We start from the raw sequence: 23633 nt of genomic DNA, 5'->3' as shown, positions 1-23633 counted from the left end.
CTAAAAAAATATGTGATATATGTATAATAATTTATATAGCATTTATTTGTCTTTGTTTCCATTATTATGACATGTAATAAATAATTTGATGGAAAAAAATAGACACAAAATGTTATTGTATGAATTATCGTACAAACAGCATTTCTCAATCAGCTTGGCAACTAAATCTTAACCCTAACCTCAACATTGTTGCAATTGGATGGTTGTTTATATTGGTGGCCTTAGTCTTAAAATGGAATCTTCATTCCAATCGAAAAGAGAATAAATCTTTATTTTTCATTATTTTGCTATGCGCCTAAGGTGTACTCCCATTACAAAGAATACAATGAGCTTTCTTTTTTTTACTTCAGTTATTTTATGTTTCCAAGCTTTGATACTACTTTTTTTGGTTTATATATTTGTAACCTTTTTCCTTTGGGCTTCAGATTGGACTTCGATCCCTATAGCTTTAATTATAAGAATATGAAGCAATTGATGTACATCTGTGGTATAAAAAAAAAGTGCTCAATTTACAGTTGGTACATGATTGGTTGAAGAAAGAAAGTGAAAGGAAAGAAATAGAAACAGAAAAAGAGATGATTTTATAATTATTTAGTAAAACAAACGAAAGAAAAGAAAAATATGTGTGTGTATATATATATATATATATATATATATATATATATATATATATATATATATATATATATATATATATATATATATATATAAAATAAAAGTATTCTTAAAGAGTAAGAATAATTTTAGTGTTTTATTTATAAATTACCCCTTCCGAAATCTTTCCTCCCCAAATTGCAAGGATTACAATTAACTATGAGTATCGCAAAAAAATTATAAAATGTATAAATGGAGGAAAAAGAAGAAGAAAAAAGTGTTCTTTTCCATCCCTCCATTATCAATCCTTTCATATTCTGTCATTCCAAACATACCACCTATCTTGACAGTTGATACTAAACCAAACCAATCCAAACAATCTGTCAGTAATAATTATTTTATCTTGAAGAAATAATAAATAAGGAATTAATGTCGGATATCGAAACATTATGTAATCTGACATCCCATACACAGCCTCGGTTAAAAAATAATACTAACAAGCCCAAAAAACAAGATGGGGCATGCAATAAAGAAGAAAGAAAATGAGCATACGGATTTACTTTGTAAAAATTAGACCTTTTGAAGTGAGAGAAGAAAGAAAAAATGTAACCTTACAAACTAATGAATCTCTACATGATAGTAAAAGAATGTGAGAATTGCACATCCTTGTCAGCACTTCAGCAGTAACTTAATTACAAGAATTAACTTGGATTTTCAACACATTGCAGCTTGATAAATGGTGAACAAAAGAATACATCACCAACCAAAAATGTAAAGAATACATACCTTCAAAGCTTTTTCTACAGACAAATATCCCAGTCAACCCAAAACCCAGCTATCCAAAACCACAAAGTTTCAGAGCCTTTGCTCCCATAACTATCCACGCCAAACTAACAAAAGAATGTGGGAAAGACTAAAACAATCAGTTTTCAACTCAGCATTTGGTCATACCTCAATGGCCATGCAAGAGTCCTGTAAAATGTTACTATTTGGGATCATTGAGATTCACTCTTCTCAGGAACTTCCGGTTGAGTAGGTAAGAGTTTTAAGAAGCTCCCTTGGGCAGGTTGATTAGCAGTTGTAGCCGATTCATCATCTGTAGCATGTAATTAGCTCAACTTATTAACCAAAAGACACTTAAAATTTTCAACCGTTCGTGCTTCAATTTTTAATAACTAATAGTGAAGACATCTTTGCCTTTTGCCCTTGAAATTGAATTGTTCAACATCAATATTCAGCATGGATTTCCAATTTCAATATTCAGCATAGATTTCCAATTTCAATATTCAGCATACTTTTATCCCTGATCCACGATCCAATCCAAATAGTGTTGCCTTAAGCAACTATTATGCATATTTTTAATGTTTTCCCAGGAATTGCTGATCTATTACTTGAGAAAACCTTATTAACACAAACATCAGTAATAGTTTATTATCATTAACATAACTCTTAAATTATCACCAGATAAGAGATTTAATATTCTAAAATTTCAGAGATGTGAGAAACTACCCCATAATGCCATGAAGAAGGATGTATAGTTCTATGATGGAGTTATTTGGTGCCATAGCATTACTCATAACTGAAGTGAACCACTAGATCTCAAGCTAATCAACAAGTATACTACGCACAAGGCATAAAACAATGAACACATGCTTACAAAATAGGGTCTTGATAGATGGCCGCTTAGGTTTTGTGCTCTTCTTCAATTCGGCTGGTAACAACATATGCAAAGCTTGAAGATTAGTGCAGTGATGAATCAATTTGGAAAAGAACAATAAATTTGGCTTTGGGGGGTAATAAAAACAACAAACGCATAAGGTATAATAAACAACAAGGATCAGCAGCATGATCTTCAGCAAAATCACATTTTATTGAAATTATAGTCAATTGATGCATCAACAAGAAATTTGCAAGGGGTAGCAATAACATACATACTTTTCTTTCTTTAACAAGCTGCATCATTTTTTCCAAAGGCTTGTTGCATTAAAGACCACAATAAAAAGGGTTTCAATAAGCTGAAAACCGTTGATAAAACTTCGGAAAGTAGACAACAATACATTAATTATTAGAGGGTAAAATATATTTGCAAGTTAAAACTAAGTTACTGCTAAAGTGTGTGTGTGTGTGTGTGTGCAAGTTTATACAAGTGCATTTACTCGATAAAATCTTCCATCCCCTAGCAATATAAACCTCATGTTCAGCCCCACAATATAAAGCTCAAATAGACAAGGTTTAGAGCAATAAATTGATAGAGCACAGAACCTTCCATTAGATTCAGAAATGTCACAGGAGTAAAAGAATCTAAGAGTATTAGAAGCAATATATTAAAGAGGAACTTTCTAATTATAAAACAAAAATGATGAAAGGGTTTAAACAAAACATAAACAAATATGCACATAAAATTGAAAATGTACAAACCAATTTCAGGTAGTTGATCATCATTCACGATTTCATAGTTCTTATATGTGTACCCGACAAAGTTGACATCTTTAGATGACAGCATCTGCAGAAATAACAGGTCAAATTACAAATCCAGACTTGGATATTCCTCATCAACACTAATGATCCATGAATTCCAACGAAGAGGTATTTGTATTCAGAGTTTCTGTTATCAAAAGTTGAGTAAAATCCCAATGTCATCTAAAGTAAATAATATTGTCTGCAAACTAATGGGTTCCATTGACAGCTTGCTACAAGCATAACAATATGTCTAAGATATTTATTGTTTCATATAGTAGTCAATACTCAATAGCACACTATAGTGGTGCTATAGCAGGTGCTGAAAATCAAGGAAGGCCATCAAATGAAAAAGGGCAAGCTAAGAAGTAGGATCCTTTAATTGCGCTAGGAGGACCTATGACTTGGCCAAAAGCCAAGAGAACCAAGGAAGCTTTATAACAAAAGGTGATCAACATATTCAACAATAACAACAAAGCATTATCCCACTAGGTGAGGTCGGCTACATGGATCACACAATGCCATTCAGCAAAGTTAAAAACCAAAGCTTCAAGAATATTATTTAGCCTGAGATCAACATATTCGACCTCAAGCAAAATATGGACAAAGAACCAAATTAATCTACATTGAAGAGGACCCCAGTTAGGAACTTATTTAAGCGTGTTTGAGTTTGTATCCAATTAAGACCTTGTTTAGACGTATTTGGGCTTGTAATTTGCTTTGAATTTTTGTATTTTGGGCTGCATGGGTTGTTGGGCTATTCAAATCATTTTAATTTTAGGACTTCTGTTTGACATATTCATAGCATTAAAGTAAGATTATATTAATTAGGAAATATCCATAGTTGTCAACCATGGATAGTGGTGCAGAGTGATCAACCCCAAAAATGGGATAGCAAGATGACTGCTATTCTAATATTTTTCATATATATTAAATTATTAATAATATATATATATATATATATATATATATATATATATATATACATATGCTAAAAAATAGTTAGTGAGGAAGAAAAAAAAATAATAGTGGGTGAAAGAGAAAGAGGAAAACAGAGGACAAAAAGGAAAATAGAAGTGGAAGATATGGAAGAGGAAGGAAAAAGAGAAACAGAACACAGAAACAAAACCAAAAATAGAAGAAACCTGCAGGAGTGGAAGAGAAGGGGGCTGGCTGAAAAGAGAAGGTGGTCCTCGAAAAACGGAGTGGGTTGGTTGCCAGAGAAGAACAAGATTGGAGAGGTTGATCATGCACGTCAGAGGAGAAGAATAAAGGGTCAAAGGTTTTTTCGTTCTTTCTTTAAAGCTGATATGTGAAAATTCCCAAAAATACCCCCACTAGTTATCATTCAGTAAGGGTATTTTGCGGACCTCAACAATTTCCAATGGATTTCAAAATTATTTCAATGTAGCGTCCACAAAGCACCTGCTCCACCGTGATTTCGGCCACTCCGTGATAGCAGTTGTGACAGCCGCACAACTAAACTGAGATGCTATGGCCTCCTTGTAACGGCCCAGTGTCACTCCACACTGCTTTGGCACTACAGTGCCACTATTGACAACTAAGGAAACATCCATAGCATTAATTAGGACTATATTTATTAGGGACATTAGAAAACATCAATTGCATTAATTAAGAATACATTTCCTTCTTTTTTTATTTAAGATATAGGGAATGTTATCTTTGACTATATATAGGGCAAACCAATGTACTCAAAGGACACAATTGAATGAAATATTAAAATCGAGAACTTTGCTTCTCTTAGGGTTCTTGGGGGGAACCCAATTGCTTGGATCTTATCAAGGGTTTCTCACACTTTTGTAGCAATTTTACACAAGGCTGACCTCTTCTTGGAGGTGGCGCCGATCTTGGTAATCTTTTGTTTTCCCTTTTCTTTTACTTGTTCTTGCACAAATTTAAAAAATCAACTCAAGGAAGATTCAAATTTCCTTGTAATCATTCTTGAATCATATCAGTGGGATAGTAGAGCAGAGCAGTGCTGAGCCTCTATTGGATTCAAATAGTGGCCAAAATAGTGGCTTTTTGCGCACTATAGCAGTGCTACCATGATATAGGCTTGAAAAATCCATTTTTATCCCTGGAACATCAATGTTTGGGTTCTTTTTGGGTAAAACATTCCACAAAAAGTTAGCTCTATTTTGACCTCTATTCCTTCACACATTATGTGACAATTTTTTATACTGTATTCCGTTCTTTCTCCTTCCTTTAGACTTCCCACCCAGTTCACATTCTGCTATTTTTTTTAATCTAATTCGTTATGTTCTTTTCCTATTAATTTCACCATCATCTTTTATTTTCTGACTTAATTACTATGTTCTTATTGCTCCTAGATTGATGGTGAATATGTGCGTAAAGTAACTAAGAATTGTTATTTATCATGATTTTCTTTAATTTTGGGTTTTTAGTTTTTGTTTTTTGAGTATTCATGTGTAGTATAACTTATTTATTTTGTATTATAATATTTAAAATAGCAGTCATTCTGCTTCTCACTATAGCAATTTTAGAATTAGCTACTACACACTGCTATCCGAGATTGATAAACCAACGCAGATAAGTAATAAACAAATTACTAGATAGATAAATCTAAAAAAAGACACACATAGGATAGGAGCATATGACAGCAGCTTTACTTTTGACAACCCCAATAATCTCACATATTAGTTAAGCTTCATAGAAGAAGAAATGGGATACTGAAAGCCCACATAGTAAATATTGTGCCAGTTAAATTAAGAACACCACAATTACTGCAACTATAGTACACCAACAACATACAAAATATCAAAAACGAGAATTAACCTTTCTCCATGGGCCTGATTTTGAGGAAGGTTGAGTTTGGTTGTCAACCTACACATTATTAGTAAATTAAGCAGCATGATACTGGTTTGTAACAGCAGACAAAAATTACACCTATATCCATGAAAATAAACATATATAATATACCTCTTCAAACTTCTCAAAATTTTGAGTATCTAATTCATCATTAACCTCAGGAATAAAAGCAGCTTTCATTTGGTACAATTTGTCCCATTCAATACCTTTAAACCATGGGTGAGCCTGGAAATAATAGACCAACCAGTTATGTTGTTAATATGTAACTGTAACCCAAAGTAAATTATAGAATTCAGAAAAGAACACACCACAACACCTTTATTTCATCAGCCCCTTTGGTTCCAAGCCTCTGGTCCACATTACATAGGAGTCTACTAATAAGATCCTTTGCTTCTGCCGAAAGTTTAACTTCTTCTGGAAATTTTAAATAACTTCTCCAATTTACTATCTGCAAGTTTGAAGGTATCAGATACAATATGATCATAATTGATAAAGATAAAAGAAAATACAGTAAAGGAAAGACATAAAGGGAATCATGATGGACACTTATAAAGTATAAATAACCAAGACTGGTCATAGGAATAGAAAGATGCAATTCTCAACATAATTAAATTGGGAAAACACCACCTTTTTTTCAGACAATGCCAGTAATTTTAAGGCTTTCAGAACTATCCACAGGCAAAATATCAATATTAAGGTCGTAAACAATGTTGGTAAGTTTACTTAGCATTCACTTATAATTTAGTAATATAGGCTTTCTCTAGGCACAGGTGCCTACCAAAATTCAATGTAGTCAACATCCTACATGTGTCAAACCTCAATCTATACAATATTCATCCCAATTCATCAACAGTTGATCCAGACATTACCTTTCTACAAGTCAACATTGGTTCATCTGAATAAAAGGGCGGATACCCCACTAACATTTCATACATTATCGCTCCCAAGGACCACCTGGAAACATTACCAAAATCTCATCAGAACATATTGAAATAATATGAAGTTTACAAAAACAAAGGGAACTTCATGGTATTTTTGAAAAGGAAAACTAGAAAAACACATTAGATAATACCAATCACATTCCATGCCATATCCTTTCTTCAGAAGAACTTCGGGGGCAATATAGTCAGGTGTTCCGACTGTAGAATAGGCCTGCAGTATTGAAAAGAAAGAAAAGCTTCAAATGTCGTAGTTTGTCAAAACAGGGGTCAGCAACTTGCCAAAACAAAGTCAGAACAAGAGGTTACCAAATGTATATACACAATGAAGAATATTGATTAAGAACAATTCATCTTCCACTAAATAATATATAATTATAATATACATAGTTTGTCAGTAAACAGGGTAAGAAATAAAACTAACTCTTAACCTGAAAGTTCATAAGGCATAATGCAGTAATGGCTGTTTATGTATATTGAGTGACTTACAAGCATTCGCCTATTTTTCTGCCAATGCTGCAGTTGCTCCTGTTGGCTTCTTTTAGGAGCCACCGGACGCCCATCGCTCTGAAGGGCTCCACTTCTGTTGCTACCAATAGAGAAGTCCTTTTCCTGAAGATTACTGCAGTCCAGTGGTTTACATAATCCAAAGTCTGATAATTTCATGTGACCATTTCTATCTAGCAGCAAATTGTCAGGCTTGATATCTCTGGAATGCATATCAAAATAAGAATATTATACCTTTTTTGATGTGCAAGAAAAAAAGACCACCATAAGATTAATATAATAAGATTTTCATGGTGTAACATGACTATTTGAAGCTTGAGCTTACCTATGAATATAATTATGTTTATGAATCGACTCTATAGCTAAGACAGTCTCCCCAACATAGAACCTGGCCTCATCTTCTGTCAGTATATCCTTTCGCATGAGCAACGTCATCATATCACCACCAGGTAGATACTCCATTATGAGATATAAATACTCTTCATCTTGAAAGGAACAATAAAGCTTTACAATGCAGTTGCTGTCAACTTCTGCAAGTAGATTCCTCTCAGCTTTTACATGTTCAACCTAAACAGGGATAAAAAGTAATCAATGAATATAACAAGACAATATTCATTTTAAAAATGAGAGCAAGTCCTGCTTATTTTGTTACCTGGCCTCTGCGAAGCATCTCTGATTTCTTAAGTTTCTTCATAGCATATACATGACCAGTTGTTTTCTCTCGGCAGACTCTGACCTATAAAAAAGGAAAAAATTGCAAAGTTGCAAATTATCTGACAATTTTTGTAACATATGTGAAAGATCAGAAGCATAGTTTTTTTTTAACTTCAATGAAAATAAAGGCAGACTATACCTCCCCAAATGCACCCTTCCCTATCATAGTTAGGGGCTCAAAATCATCAGCCCCCATTTTATGCCTCTTAAGGCGCATGTATTCCCTCTCCTTTTTCTCAAAATATTTTAGCAAATTGTTCTGCTCTTCCTCAGAGACTTCAGCATCAGCCAACTTTTTTTCTAGCATATTACGTCTGCAAGAATAATGTGTTTAACCTTATTAAAAACTTACAGCAATTTCCATTTGCAGAAGTTTCTTGCACATAATCTATAACAGCACATCAGAGACAATATAAGACAATATGTCAAGAACAACAACAAAACAAATTTTCCGTGAGCAATCCATGATTCCATGCTTGGCATTTAGACAAGTCTTACAGGACAATATATCAAGAACATCATACAAAATAATATTCCAATGTCAAAGAATACTAAGTTGCACCTTATTTGGAATGGGACAACTAAAAGCAAGGACACTAAAGAAATATCTCATTTATACTTCTTTGGAGATGACTATAAGTATGTTAAAACAACAACTTTACGTGAAAACTCATCATTTACTTTAGATTGTACTACCATAATGATCCAAATATAAGTTAAAGTAAACATACCGTTCCTGTCTCTCCTCCAAGTCCTTCATCTGTTTCTTATAGTGGTTTTCTATGTACTGCTTTGCAGCTGCAACCTTCTGTTTGGTCACATTGGAAGGTGCTTCTTCATTTGTTAGGGGCTTTGACCCTTCTTTTGCAATGCCTTTAGTTTCCTTGTTTTTTGAAGACTGTGTTTTATCCTTTGGCTTGAACTTATTAAACCAGCACCTATCCATTTTGGAAAGCTCTTAAGCCTGCTGTGTTATGCACTCTATTTCACCAATCACTAAAGATAAGTTTTCTCCACCAAGAATCTCATTTCTCCAGCAATGAAAATCAAGAAGCCATTGTCCACCAAAAGAATCTGGGGCACATTAACTCTTACTTCTGCCCAAACATGAAAATAAATGGCAATGAATCAACAAACTAAAGCTGTCAACCATGTTTTTTTAGCTGATCAGAAGCAAAACTTGAACATTGAGTGTAAAAATACTCTAGAATCGTCAAAATGGGAAGAAAAAAGGTGAATACTAACAAATGCAAATAGACAGAGAAATTTAAGAGCTCATTTCATTTGGTGTTAGGATGAGAGTACAACATAGAGGGCCAAAGAGTTATTATAAATAATTCAATGTCAACTAGATCAAATTGTCAGAGAAAATTAGCAAACACAGAACTGAGAATGAAATTAAACGTATTGGAAAGGCAGAACAATCATACATAAAGTTCACAAAATGCGAACCAGTTGCTAAGATACTCATTTAGCAGCAAATTAGACTTCAAAAATCTTGATCAAACCTGCAATGCTTAAAAAAATACCGGAAATAAATTAACCATCGGAGGTTTTAGTTCAAAACAGTTAAACCGCACAATTGAACCAGAAGTAAACCTTTAGATTCCCCAAAAGCCTAAAACAACACAGAAACCATGGAATTCAAAGGTTGAGCCCCGATCTTCGGTCCAACCAGTGATCCCCACATATTGATCAAGTACACTCAATTGCACACAGTACAAGTCAAATCTCTCAAATGGGTAAGCAAAAACAAGGTCAAATTACAATCTTGAACAACCACAATGACCCCATCACATCACTATCACCATCACCAACGAAAAAAATTGAACTTTCACTTCACTTCTCATTGTACTAACCATTAACCAACCAAACAAACAAACAAACAAAAGCAAGGATTCAAATTGAAGATACCCATCATCGAAATCGAAATGAAAAGGAATTAAGCAACACTTGCACAAGGAAAGCAACATGGAATTGGGATTGGAAAAGCAAAAGGGTGTTAGAAGAGAAGAACCTGGAATTAAGAGGAATCAGGAGGTTGTGGCATGTGGGAGTGAAAGCCAAAGGAGTGAGTGAGTCAGATAGCGAAAGAAAGTGTAGAGAGAGAAATGAAAGAGCCGAGATTATCGGTGCAGGGAAAGAAGGTGGAGAGAGAGAGGACCACTTTGCAACCATCATTTCCATGCCCCATTCACTCCCTCGTTTACTCCCTTTTTTTTTTCTTCTCTTTTCTTTTATATTCTTTTTAATTAATGTTACAAGTTGGAATCCACTTTAATTTTCTACTAGTAGCGAAATTTGATATTTTATGGAGTAACGTTTTAATTTACAGGCTAAATTATAAAGTAAAATATGATTTTGATTCATCAATTTTTGATATTTTTTAATTTGTGCTTTAAAAAATTTATTTTAATAATTTATATCTATGAATAGACTGAAAATGGTCATTTCTTTTATTAAATTTGATATTATTTTTCAATTCCTCTTATTTACAATTTTACCTTTTTAATTCTTATCACTTTTAGCGGATATTATTTTTTAATTCCTCTTATTTACAATTTTATTAAATTAGTCAATATCTTAATCTTAATTTGCATTTAAATTGGAATGATAACAGAAACAAAATGGTTGTTTAATGAAATCATTATCACATAACGATTATTATTGGTAGTTTTATCTGTATTTATTTTCCCTTTTTGCTTTCCTGTACGTACATCTTTTTTTCCTTCTTTGCTATTACCAAAAATTAGTTTTTATATTGTTAAATTAAACTTATTTGTAGACTATATTCGTTTATATTTTGTAATTATGTATGTTATTAAATTATATATTAGTTACCTTGATTGCTTTTATAATTTAGAATGATAATTAAAGTATTTTTCGAAACTTAGGTTATGATATTAAGTGCTTGTAATGATATTCTCCTGGTAAGATATAATAACATGTGCATCATACTGTACCCTCCCTGAATTTTAATAAAAGAAAAGAAGCACAGTATGGCAAAAATGTCACCACCTCCTTGACACCTCATACTCTAAACTATCATGTTACCATCTACCGGTTTTATTGGCTTGCTTCTGAGTTTTGATCACATTTCTTGCAGGCCTACCATTAAAGGACACTGACCATATTCTTAATTTCTTATTCTCCAACGAGAAACACTGCTCTTTGACCGCAACAAATAGTCTCACTGTCTCAGGGTCTCTACTTGAAAGTAGGGTCAGGTTGGAACTCTTGTCAAAAGATTTATCATGTAGTCGTATGTATCACAAAAATCAATAATTTCATGTTAAATTGTCATGCAACATTATCGCATAAAAAGATTTATATTTATCTCTCTTTATAAAGATTCACAATTTTTTTTATAAAATTTCATTTATTTAATTTATAAAAGAGATAAGCACGTTTTTTATGACATTATACAAAAAAAAATTAACATAAAAAGGTCCATTCCAAACATTGACCATGCACAAATATCATGCGTGGTAAAGTAGCTAGAATTATCCATTTCCGAATATCAGATACGATTGCAAAGAATCATCCACATTCTATCCTTGCATTTACTTTTACACTTATATATACTGAACAAAATAGCATAAAAATATTAAAGCACGAAAACAAATGAAACCCTGAGCAGAAAAGGCACGTATATATATTACATAAGTACATAACTTATATAAGTGACTTCCATGTCTTGAATATTATGTAGCTTACATAATCCCCAAATGCAGGCAAAATTTTGAATAGCCGCCTATAAAAGCATGATGCTTATGTATATGTCTTAATCACATGAATAATCATCATCCCAAAAATGAGAATCAAAAGAAGGAAATTAAATGAAAAGAAAACAACATGTAATGCTACAAAATGAAGTTGTTTACTTTACTGCTTCACCCCTTGGGACGTGCTTTGATCCCTTGTAGTTGTAGCAGCAGGTAATAAGTTATAAGAAGATGAAAATTCATTGGTTGTCCTATTCAGTGTCCCTAAAGCTTTCACTAGTTAGCCACATTTTCTTCTGGATGATAAGAACAACTTCATCGCCATCTTGGACAGAGTTAGAACTGGAATCAATTGCTTCCCAGTGCAAAGCACTTAGGTGATTCTTTATAAAATCAATCACTGACTGTTTATCCCGGATGATCGCGAAACCAGTAGGCCGAAGCATGCGATCCATCTCGATTAATAGATCCTCTTTACTGCAACCTTTATTTTCTATGTCAGAGAAGACAGTCCATGCATGAAGTAAATCGTATGTCCGGGGGTATGTTGAAAATGCTTCACACCTGTTTAAGATTATCACATCAAAACTCTTATTTTCTCATCATTCACGGAGGAGCTACAAAAACAAAATCTAACAACTAAATCTAGATTCTAGAATAAGCAACAATTCTCAAGATTTTTAGTCAAATCGCTGCTTTCTCTGAACCAGATAGATTAAGATCTCTACATAGTAATTTATTCTCTAGTCTATAACATATAATCCTTACAAATCAAGGAGGGTGCATTATTCACTGCTTAAACTCTATGATTTTATCTCCAAGAATCCAGAATCATGCATCATTAGTATACTTAAACTAGTTATACAGCAGAATGCAAAAGCTAATATTCAATTTCAAAATGTACTTTCTATATAAAATCATAGGAGACATAAATCAACAATCTGGATTTGATTGTAAATAATGCTTTTTGACAAAACACATTTCCTCTAAGATTAAAACAAAAAAACCATTTCATATTTGGTTAAATTATTAAAATAAATTTTGTAGTCTGTACGTTGATTTTTAGGAGTAAATACATAAAACAAGAACCGTATGTAAGATATTATAGGAAAAATAAAGGACTAATTGGAAAATGAATCTAAATATTAGAAGCCAGAATCAAATAAGATCAGAAATTCATAGGTTATAAAAATGAAATGCCTCAAATGCATGGAAAGTTATCAAAGAAGCAATAGATTTATAATTCAAGCAATCTAGCTTCAATACCAGTCATGAGTAGTTCCTATAAGGCCTCTGTCATATATGAGCTTAAGTGTGTTTGGTCCATCTTGAGGTACAACATTCATTACCCAAACTTTCTTGTCTCTAAGAGCAGCTGCAAATGAACCCATGTTTGCTTTCATATCCATAATATTCCTCAATGTGTTTGATGTGATTTTTGGACTCAAGAGATCCCAGTACTTCTCAACTCTCCTTTGCCATAGTTCCTGCACATGACAAAATTTAAGCCAAAAATTGGTTTATATGAATTTCTATGATAACAGTGGAAAAAATAATTTTAGTCATTAACAAGAGGATCAATTGTAACTTCTGATTACCGTGTCCTTTTCAAACATGTCATTTGAATAGCCAAAGTCAGCTAATCTAGGAGGAGGACTAGTCAATCTTGCAGGCCATGGAGCTAATCCACTACCCTTGGCTCTGTTGTCATCTGTGATAAAGTGAACAAAAGTTTCAGTAGTTAAGTTTCAAACTTTCATATACCACAGCTCTTTAAATTATTCTCTTATTTAATTATTAAACAAAATAAAATAAAAATTAATGAAGGATTTTAGTAGTTTAGGAGTTGGGATACAGGCTGCATGCACTTAAAGCAAATACTGATGTTCTACATCTAACCAGCAGCATAAGGGTAGCATGAGGCTCTCACAGTCTCACTATTTGTAGGATTTGGGGAAGCTAAGACGAATTGTATCCATCCTTATGCCTATGCCTGTAGGCGAAGAGACTGTTTCTACCACTATAACTTGTGACTACCAAGTCACAAGGCAGAAAGGCTCAACCATGCGTCCATCCAGTAGCATGAGATGGAACATTACAAATGAGCTTAAAATTAATAGATATATTAAGGATTTTGGTAAGATGTACTCACTCAGAACACAGGTCATAGCAGGTCATTTGTGGATGATGTAAAACAAGAAGATTGGTTAATGGAAAATGCAATCCCACTCATGATGCATAACATGTAGGTCTATAATACACCATATTTCCCTATTTTTCTTTCAAGAGAAAGGAAATAAAACACTGTCACTCCCTATTCATCTCTTAACTCTATTGAGAAAAAAGTAGTTCATCGACTATCTTCGTCAGAACAAACAATCCAGTGCAATTAAGGGAAAAGAACTATTATTGCCAGAACACACAGAAAAGGGGGGAAACAAAAATGCATGCCACTAAAGAAGTAACAATGAATTGATACTCGCAAAGAAATCGCTAGAATCCATGGAATGCAAAAACCATAAAAAAACCACTGAGAAAAGAGTACTCACGATCACTGTAAGGTGTTATGCATGCTTTCATATTTACTCCCCATACTGCATCTGAGTCATCGTCAGACTGGCAAAGAGGAGGGCGAGTACCAGGTTCTCTTTCCATATAGCAGTCATTTGTTGGAGGTTTTTGCCAGACAACAGTTTGGTTCCTCTTTGCAGCTACTTTCCAACACATACGCCCCACAAGGTCACTCATTTCTTTCCATATCCTTAGATCCTCTTCATCCTGAGCATATGCTTCTGGAGATGAGTATGCAAAATAACCTCCTGGCCTGAGCAACCGGTCTAGTTCAAGAAGTAGTAATCCATCTCTCTGAAGCCAATCAATTCGACAACGAGAACAATGAGCAAACTCAAAAGATCTGCTTGGGTAAGGGAGTCTCTTAGTTCCCAGGACACCAAGATATGCAGGAATTCCTCTCTCTAGAGCAAATTGAATTTGATTCTGATGCACATCATTTGGTGCCAAGGACATTGCAATGATATCAGATGATAGAAGATATGCTCCAAAACTTGCAACACCACAGCCAACATCAAGCACTGTCCGCAACCTTCCTTCGTTGTTTAGATTATTGTTTGAAAAGTTAAGCATCTGGCAATGCAAATTGGAATGTTAAGATAATGATTTATCCAAGCAAATCTAGATAAACAGACTATATCAAACAACCAGCTCTGTTAAACATGGTACTGACATTGACAAGGACCAGTTTTGTCTTGTGATAAAATTTAACACATAATTATTAAGAATTGGGTAGCAATAATCAAACTCGTGATGTAAAGGACCAGTTTCTCTAGAAGCTCACGCTGGAGACATATGAACAGTTTACAATATCTACATCTGTAAATAAAAGCATATTACACAACTAGACACAAAGGCATGCTTCACGCACTTGCAAATGAAAAAGATTAAAAGGTTGAAGTAGTGAGAAAATGAAAGAATAGGAAAGAAATAAATAAAGTGGGCATAAAATACAAGGTGTATTTATCTCAAATGAATTATTTTAATATCATTTTAAATCAACTGATTATACTTAATACCTCATGTTTCATTAATTTATTAAGAAAATAAAAAATAAAGATTATTTTTAACTTTTAGCCAGGTCATCTTCACTATTTGTAGTAGGCATACAGATAGATACTTGCATAATATAAAATCTCATAGAACTACCAATTCAAAAACAAAATATAAATGGTTTCATTTTTTTATATCCAAAACCAGTAAAGTTAGATGCAGACTCACATTTGCAATTGATGCAATGTACTTATCAGCTCCATAATGGAAATGAGTCCCACCTCCAGGAAATACTATTTTTTCACCTTTTACAACCATCCAATTCTGGTCAGATTTCTCGTGTGCAAGGTGAGTATGTGGGATATTTGCTTTCCATACCTCATCTCTGCTTTGTGGCCACTTAATAGGGACCTGCAACATTATAGAAACAACAAATGTTGGACTAAAATAATACATATGTATCAGAGGGTGTGTTGAAGATCACATATACTCTTAGCAAATTTTCACCTTGTATCCAGATGGAGGAGGAATCAAGCAATTGTACCGCCTTTCTGCAGGAGGACAATGTCTCTCATAGTGCTCCATCACAGACAGGTCCAGCTTCATCCTCATTTGATAGATAAGATGTCTATCTAAGCAGGGAATCAACTCTGAATGACGATCATCACAGACCTTCAAAAACATAAACATTGTAAACACCATGAGACTGCTGATGAGCCAAAAGTATAGCCATATTTAGATGATGCCCATGAACTTGATTGTGTCTACTTATTCATCTATGAAACTAAGAATTTTATTTTCATTGTGCAAACAATACTTGTTGCTTGATTTGGATATTACTGTGTATGTGGATAAGGAATTAGTTTTCTTCAACTCTTACTATTCCATGTATAATACATTTTAAGCATCTTACATAATTCACATTAATGTGTATAATTTACCAAACTAATATACTTGAGCTTAAAGAGTTTGTCAACCTGAATTCAAATCAAACAGTATATAAGAGAGTTCATTATTATTAATAGAACTAACTAAACCAAATAGCAATAGCAAAAACAAAATATTAAAGATTATAGCAATTATAAGGATGTTGCATGAAGCTGTGAAGAAAGAGTGAATGTGCCCTATGTCTAAGCTAACTAAGAAACATACAGGGAAACTCTTTGGAACAATATTGTCCTCCCCATCTCCCTGCCTGAAACTTGATGAAGATTCATCTTGCTTGCCATCAGTGTCATCTTCTGCACCCAAATATGATGAGCCAAGTCTTTTCAATGATCTGCCATATTCAAGAGTAGATGAACCACTATTTTGAGAACCAAAGATAGACCCGCCATACACATACAGGAAACCAAGAAAAGTTGCCACAACGCAGATGGAAGCAACTAAACGCTTTTTTTGTGATCCATCAGATCTTCCCCTCGACATTTATCAGTTGAAAGTAAATACAAACTGCAACTTTCACTGTTCAGTTACAGACTAAAAGGATCTCGTTTCACCGGACATTCAACGTCAAATTCACCACTCAAAAGCCCACCTAATGTAGCAGCTCCAGTACTTCAAATTAGAAACAACGACAAACAGCTTACTCACAATACAGTGACTTAATGATTAACCTGCAAACAAGGGAAAAGCAGTCAGCAAAAGAGATACAGAAATTCATTACTTTGTTATCAATGTTTTACTTTGGATTAAATCATATTGCTTAAAGGAATAAAGACTATGAAACCATAAATAAACACACACCATTATTATACTTTTCCATCAAGAAAACATCTAAACTATACTAAAGAAAACAGATCCAAATATAAAAACCAATTTCAAACTTCTTTATGAGAACAGATCCATGTATAGAAACTTAAAAAATTTGCATTGGGTGAAGTTCAATGAGAGAAGTAAGCAAGGCACCAACCAACAAAGAAATTTTCACAGCATCAAGGAAATTCATAAACAAATAGACGGGATAATAGCCATCAATTGGCCTAGTACACCCCAGACAAAGCAATCTCTAGTCCTAGTACTCCAGGTCAAACAAGAAACAAGTGGCCAATGAGCAATAACCAAATTACAAGGAATTTAGGATTTATGGATCAATAAGATATTGCCTAATTTCATTGATGATCAAACTTGTGCAATCCTAGAGTGTGACTCACAAGCTATTACAATTAAGTCCAACAATAAGTTAAGAACTCAATCCACGAGATTCCCTCCTAGTTTTCAGCCATTTTTTTGTAATAAAAATAAACAAAAGAATAAATAAATACAAGTGAAGAGAGAGCAATGATGACCGTTATGCTTGCTATCAGTGAAGTGACAACAGCAAACCAGTGAAAACGATGGATCCGAATCATACCTTAAAAGAAACACGATCTAAGTTGACAACTGACAAGTAATGAAACCTTTTCGCACATATATGATTTCAGAAACTTCGATGGATTTAAATCGAGCAACATGAGCCATCTTAATGAAAAACACTAACCACACAGTTAAAATGAACTTGCAGATCCAGCCCAATGCAAAATAAACATCATTAGCATTAAAACGAGTAGCACTCATTAACAACAACGAATCAAAAATAGACTCTAAGTTGCAGTCAATAGGCAGCAACCACATCAAACACACCCATGTTGCAAAACACTTAAAAGTTCAGATCCATCACAACCGCCACACTACACACAAGCAAAATTAACTTAATAGAGTAGAATGACATCAAAAAAAGCTTACTGGGTTCAGATCAAAATCCAATTGGGTGCAAGAAAATGAAATCAAAATCCCAACTTTGTCTATAAAAAAAAAAGGCTATTGAAGATACATGGAAATAAATAAGAAAAGTAAGAGGGAGACGAGATCTCAGTCAGTGTCTGAATTATGCTATGTGCGTGCGTGTGTGGCAGTGGAGTGTTCCTCGTAAAGAATAGGTGGTGGGGTGTGGGGTGTTCCAACCTAAAAGAGTTTGCGAGAGTTGCAGCAGTGTGCTGTGGACAGCAAATTGACCTGTGATTAAGGTGGCAAGACTTTTGTGGTTACCACTGAGATTCCATTTGGACACACAAAGTGGGTTTGCACTTAACATTCAACAATCATGTCACGCCATGCCACACGGTTTTACAACTCTTGTGCCAGTCGGTGCTCTTTATTTTATGCGATAAATTGAAAACAAGGTCAAATTGTGGAACATGGTTGATTAAAAAATAAACAAAAGAAAGACAAGTTTATCTGCTTGAGACATCATGAGAAGGTGAAATATTAACGGTTTTGGCATTGGAAATTGCCTGTGTGAACTTCGGATGGTATAGGTTGAAAATTTGGGAATGTTTGGTACTTGTCTACATGATAGTATTTCTTTTGAGAGTGAAAACAGAATAGTCAATCTGAATTTAACAGTGAGAATCGAGATTTGGCTTTTTTGGATGTGTCTATGTTCCTTCAAAAATCACATCTAAAGTTCTAAATTACCTCTAATTGTATAGGGGAAATCCTTATACAAGCAATAGCAAGTGGGTTTGAATCATAAATTTGTCCAAGAATTTTCATCAAATAAAGATTTGTTTATGTTACCAAACAGTAACATTTTAAATTTAGGATTGATAACGCACTCACATCCTTTTTATAATACGAGTTTATTAAATCAATACTATAAATTTGAGACATAAAATCTAATTTTCTTTGTTTCAATGAGTTATTGAGTTTAATTTAGGGATATAATAATAGTTTACATTTAATTTTAAAAAAATAATTTCTCCCTAATATTAAATGTTAAAATTCTCTCTCTTCTCTTATATTTTGGAGTATCTAAAAATTTATTTTGGATTTTTTAACAACTTTTTATGCTAGAACTTTTATCATCTGAAGATAAAACCCAATTAGATTCTTGAATTTTACTTGAGACACACAAAACAAAAGAATTGATTTTTTTTCTTTTCTCTCAAATACATTAAAATAATATATATATATATATATATATATATATATATATATATATATATATATATATATATATATATATATATATATATATATTAAGAAAATGAATTCTTAAAAGTTATTTCTCTGGAACTTAATCTCTTGTATGTAGAATTCTTTGAGCAAAAATATAGTAAGAAGTCTTAAGTTCAAGAATACAACTTAAGAACTCCCATTAAAATATTCTCATACTCTTATAATTAATTAACTATTTATTAACTATTTATGTATTAAAAATAAACTAAAATTATTTGCTTTCTACATTTAATAATCTTAATACACATTTTTATTAACATTTTATTTTTATTAACTGATTGGATTAACGTTTAACGTTAATTGATTTTTTTTTATTTTCTTTATTAACATTTTTTTACATAATTTTTTTAACGTTTAAAGTAAATCAGAAGTAAAATAATAATTTTTATTAACGTTTTTTTACATTTTTTTATTAATGCTTAAAGTAAACTAAAATTAAGATAATCATTTTTTTAAATTCCTAATAAAACTTTTAACGTTAATTGATTTACTTTTCTAATAAGAAGTTTGGTTAATTAAATGCAATATTATTTAGCGTGAATGTTTTACTTAGAAAACCAGTTTTAGCCAAGTCAAAATTTAAATGGACTGTAATGTGAATTTATTTTGTTTACTAAATAATGTTAATAAAAATGTTTAATGATGAGGGAAGACATTAATGTTAATTGAGAGAAGAGAGAAAATTTGAGCATCTAATGTTGGTTAAAGATGAGAGAGAAGAAATAAATGATTTTTAAAAAAAATTGGATGGTAAATTATTATTATATTCTTAAATTAAACTTACTTAAGCAAAGAAACTTATTGGATTTTTTTTCAAAATTTATGGTATTATTTGCTAATACACTCATATTAGAAAAAGAGTGTGAAGCATTAGCAATCCCTTTCCATTTATGTTTTATTAACCAATACTTTATTTTACTGACTTAGGATAGAGACTAATCCAAAAATTAAATTTTTGAAATACTTACATTTATTTAAGGAGTTAATATCTTTTAATATATATTTTTCCATATATATAAATTAGGAATCAAACTCATAAAGACATGATTAATATTGATTTTTTTATTATAAATATATTAACAACCAACACCATGAAAACTGAAGGAAAAAAAAAAAACAATGAATCTCTTTGTATAGTGAATTTAATCTAAGGTTATAGCATAAACAAAAACACAAGAAAGCAACAAAAACACAAACTCTGATTGGTTTTGTAACATAGGCTAAAGAATAACACAAGAAAGCAACAAAAACACAAACTCTGATTGGTTTTGTAAAAGTTAAAAACAAATCAAGAGTTAGACAAAATTTAAGATGCTTTTGTGATTTTATAGCATAAACACAATTGTAACAGTGGTTAAAACAAATGATAGAAATGTTGTAAGGCTTAGATTCTCCAAATCTTTACTCTTACATAAACTGTCATACACATTCCATTTGCATTCTCATGTTAAAATCAACCAATAAAAGTGTTCTTAATCTAATTCCTTAGGTAAAAAGAGTCTTAGAACCTTCCCTAAGCCATGATCCCTTAACAACTTAATGAAGGTGCTAGCTTTAAGTCTTTTGACAAAAGATTATCAACAAACTTAGCTTCATTCCTAGACATTGAGCTTATTAAGTATATTACTTCAGATCTAGACGATAAAAGTGTTTTCCAACAATATTTATGTAAAAAATCATGTCATGATTGATCAATCCATAACAAACATTAAATAAAGAAGCAAGATACTAACATGAAATACAAATATGCAAAATATATAGTAAATTATATCAAAAGATACAAGAAAGTGCATAAATGGTTACATCCAATCCTTTAAAGAACTTAATCTCTCGTGACCATGAGCAACTCCAAAATGCACATGAAAGGAATGAAGATGGCAGAAGAGCACTAATAACACTAGAGATTTCTCTCCTCCTCTAATAGAACAATACAAAAGTGTAAACATACAATGATGATAGCAAAAATACGGCTAAATTACTACAATTAAACCAATAAACTAAACTATTAGACTGAAATTTAACTACTAATGAAATTAAAAACAATTTGCGTCGAAACAACCCTCTAAACAATGATAAAGAAAGATAATTGTCTCAAAGAACACTCAGTAATTTAGGCATTTATCAACCATATTTGCTAATACATTTGGAACTAGATAATTCAGTTACTTATAACTGTATTTTATTTTAATAAAGTCAAATCACTAGTACCAGAAGTTATCTCCTATGACTTTATCTTATCTTTTGCACCATAATCTTAGGAAATTTTACCTCGTTGTAACTATTTTTAAATAATGTATACTATTACTATCACCCAATGAATAATATGAAGTTCAATTTCTATCCAATTTTCATCTTGATATCATAGCTCTTTGAGCTCACCATTGCACCCTACCTATTCAAATCCTTCCATATGAAGACCGTAGGCAACGCAAGTTAGCCAAAATCACTCGTCTCCCTTTGCTCTTTCAAGCTGGACAGAAGCAACTATTTACTCTGGAATTCACTTGGGTTTTTTTTTTTTTTGATGAGTAAATCACTTGTGTTTCCCTCTAATTAAAGGAAGGTAGTAGGATGGCTATATATTTTGCACAAAGGAATCCCAAAACAATTTATTACAGAAACAACAAACAAGAAATCCAATCCAGGTTATGTATAATGGATAATTAGTGACGAACAACTCCTAGGTTGGTTATTTAATTCGATGACACAAGATGTGGCCGCTCTATTGTTGCATTGTGAGACCTCCGAGGAACTTTAGGATACAGTTTCAAAAATCTATCAGAAGTTGTGGTTTTTTATATCCAATTTTAGTATCAAGCCTTGCCATCATCATGATCTGCTAACAAAAAGTTATACAAAAGAGAAGTGGACATGTGGAGCATAATATCAGAGCAAGAAATCAACTACAATTTAATGAAATTCTATTACAAAAGTAACACATTAAATGTACCCTGCATGGTCAATCATGACCCCCTTTGGATCATGTTTCCTTGATCAACTCAAAGAATTCACAAAATGATCAAGGTCTTGTTGCATTGATATATATAAAACAACTTATTTAGTAATGGAAGAATCTGTTTTTTATTTTTATCTTATAAAAAATTATTTAAATTAATGACAGTCATATATCACGAGAGTGAAATTATTTTCTAATTTAGTGAATTGGAAGACATTCATAATCTTTAATCAAGACAAAAAAAGATAAAAAAAAACTATAATCAAACCATTGCCGATTACAAAATTATTATAGAAAGCATTTTCAGTTTTCCTTACAGCGGTATCTACACACAAGAATAACTGAATATCAAAAACTCCGTTTGTTTTATATTTTTCTAAATGCAGAAAGCCAAAAAAAAAAACTTTTGGGCTTTCATGCAAATGTATTAAGAATTCGTGCAAAATATAATTTGCATCAACGGAAAACAAAGGCAGCGTTCAGGTAACAGACACATATCTTATTATCTCTTATTCTTTTATATTAATGCATTAATATTGCACTCATATCTTACAAATTCTTTAATATATCAAACAAAGTATTATTAATTATTTTTAAAAATGTTAAAAATATAAAATTCCCACATTTTGGTTCTTTTAAAATTCAAGTGTATACATATAAAACATAAATATCTTAAATTTTAGATATTTAATACGCACCAAAAATTAATAATAGTAAAATCCCACGTATCATTTTTTTTCTGTGTGGTTTGTAGGGGAGCGGGGGACAGAAAGTATGAAAGAGGAGAGGCTGTTATACATTCATAAATTATATCAAAGTGGAGCAGTTTAGGAAATAAAAAATAAAAATGACGCTGGCTAAAGCATATGAAAACAGCGAACTTTTCCATGAGTTATATCCTCAATTTTCATTTTTCAATTGTATAATATCTACATTGTGGTTAACTCTGTAATCATTTAAGTGTGTTTAAATTAGAATAGATAAATTGTTTCGAAAAATATTTTTTTTCTAACATTAAAGCTATTTTGGATCAAATGTCATCTGTGGTTTTATTGTTACATGATATATTATAATTTATAATTATTTATTTATGCTATACTTAAGTATTATTGTTTTTATTTCTGAAAAGTTAGCAGCGATAATTATATATTGGTTTTGGAAATTTAATAATTGAGAATAAGTTCAATGATAATAAATAATATGAGAAAGTCTCTCTCGGGATTTCTTCCATGAGGCTTTAGCTTTCTTGCTTGTTTCTGTAATTTCTTAATGATTTAAAAAAATATGAGAAATTATAACATGGTGCGACTTGATTAACAATTGTTCCTT

General features: G+C 32.2%; 2 protein-coding genes across 7 annotated transcripts; both read right to left on the bottom strand.

Annotated features, from left to right (window-relative positions):
- Nucleotides 1–1228: 1228 nt before the first annotated feature.
- Nucleotides 1229–10281, bottom strand: LOC100783095 (serine/threonine-protein kinase tricornered). 2 transcript variants are annotated; one of them, XM_026124134.2, is made up of 15 exons: nt 10078–10281; nt 9491–9568; nt 8792–9157; nt 8200–8374; nt 7999–8082; nt 7672–7913; nt 7329–7548; nt 6974–7053; nt 6771–6855; nt 6218–6349; nt 6013–6126; nt 5869–5916; nt 3013–3097; nt 2252–2305; nt 1229–1690 (listed from the first exon to the last, which is right to left on the bottom strand). In XM_026124134.2, the coding sequence occupies exons 3-15, from the start codon at nt 9004–9006 to the stop codon at nt 1590–1592; spliced, it is 1635 nt and encodes a 544-aa protein (XP_025979919.1). In that variant the 5' UTR covers nt 9007–9157; nt 9491–9568; nt 10078–10281; the 3' UTR covers nt 1229–1589. The 2 variants fall into 2 exon arrangements, with proteins under 2 accessions (XP_025979919.1, XP_003535423.1); XM_003535375.4 differs by lacking the exon at nt 9491–9568.
- Nucleotides 10282–11693: 1412 nt separating this feature from the next.
- LOC102669038 (probable methyltransferase PMT3) lies at nt 11694–18690 on the bottom strand. Of its 5 annotated transcripts, none has more exons than XM_006589206.4 (8): nt 18074–18690; nt 16502–16965; nt 15857–16021; nt 15578–15760; nt 14335–14929; nt 13384–13496; nt 13052–13272; nt 11694–12349 (listed from the first exon to the last, which is right to left on the bottom strand). In XM_006589206.4, the coding sequence occupies exons 2-8, from the start codon at nt 16775–16777 to the stop codon at nt 12037–12039; spliced, it is 1866 nt and encodes a 621-aa protein (XP_006589269.1). In that variant the 5' UTR covers nt 16778–16965; nt 18074–18690; the 3' UTR covers nt 11694–12036. The 5 variants fall into 5 exon arrangements, with proteins under 5 accessions (XP_006589269.1, XP_014618740.1, XP_006589268.1 ...); XM_014763254.3 differs by having other exon boundaries at nt 18194–18690; XM_006589205.4 differs by having other exon boundaries at nt 18293–18690.
- Nucleotides 18691–23633: the final 4943 nt, after the last annotated feature.

Source organism: Glycine max, chromosome 10 (assembly GCF_000004515.6).
Source record: "Glycine max cultivar Williams 82 chromosome 10, Glycine_max_v4.0, whole genome shotgun sequence".
NCBI classification, from domain to species: domain Eukaryota; kingdom Viridiplantae; phylum Streptophyta; class Magnoliopsida; order Fabales; family Fabaceae; genus Glycine; species Glycine max.
This window is presented reverse-complemented; position numbering and strand designations above follow the sequence as displayed.

Excerpts from the sequence above, each read along its gene's own strand:
- LOC102669038 (XM_006589206.4), bottom strand. The coding sequence starts at position 16,777 with ATGTCGAGGGGAAGATCTGATGGATCACAAAAAAAGCGTTTAGTTGCT. Across the intron at positions 15,761-15,856 it reads CTCCTCCATCTGGATACAAG|GTCCCTATTAAGTGGCCACA; the intron begins GTGAAAATTTGC and ends ATAATGTTGCAG. Across the intron at positions 12,350-13,051 it reads ATAGGAACTACTCATGACTG|GTGTGAAGCATTTTCAACAT; the intron begins GTATTGAAGCTA and ends AATCTTAAACAG.
- LOC100783095 (XM_026124134.2), bottom strand. The coding sequence starts at position 9,006 with ATGGATAGGTGCTGGTTTAATAAGTTCAAGCCAAAGGATAAAACACAG. Across the intron at positions 6,350-6,770 it reads CAATGTTGACTTGTAGAAAG|ATAGTAAATTGGAGAAGTTA; the intron begins GTAATGTCTGGA and ends TCAAACTTGCAG. Across the intron at positions 5,917-6,012 it reads ATTTTGAGAAGTTTGAAGAG|GTTGACAACCAAACTCAACC; the intron begins GTATATTATATA and ends AATAATGTGTAG.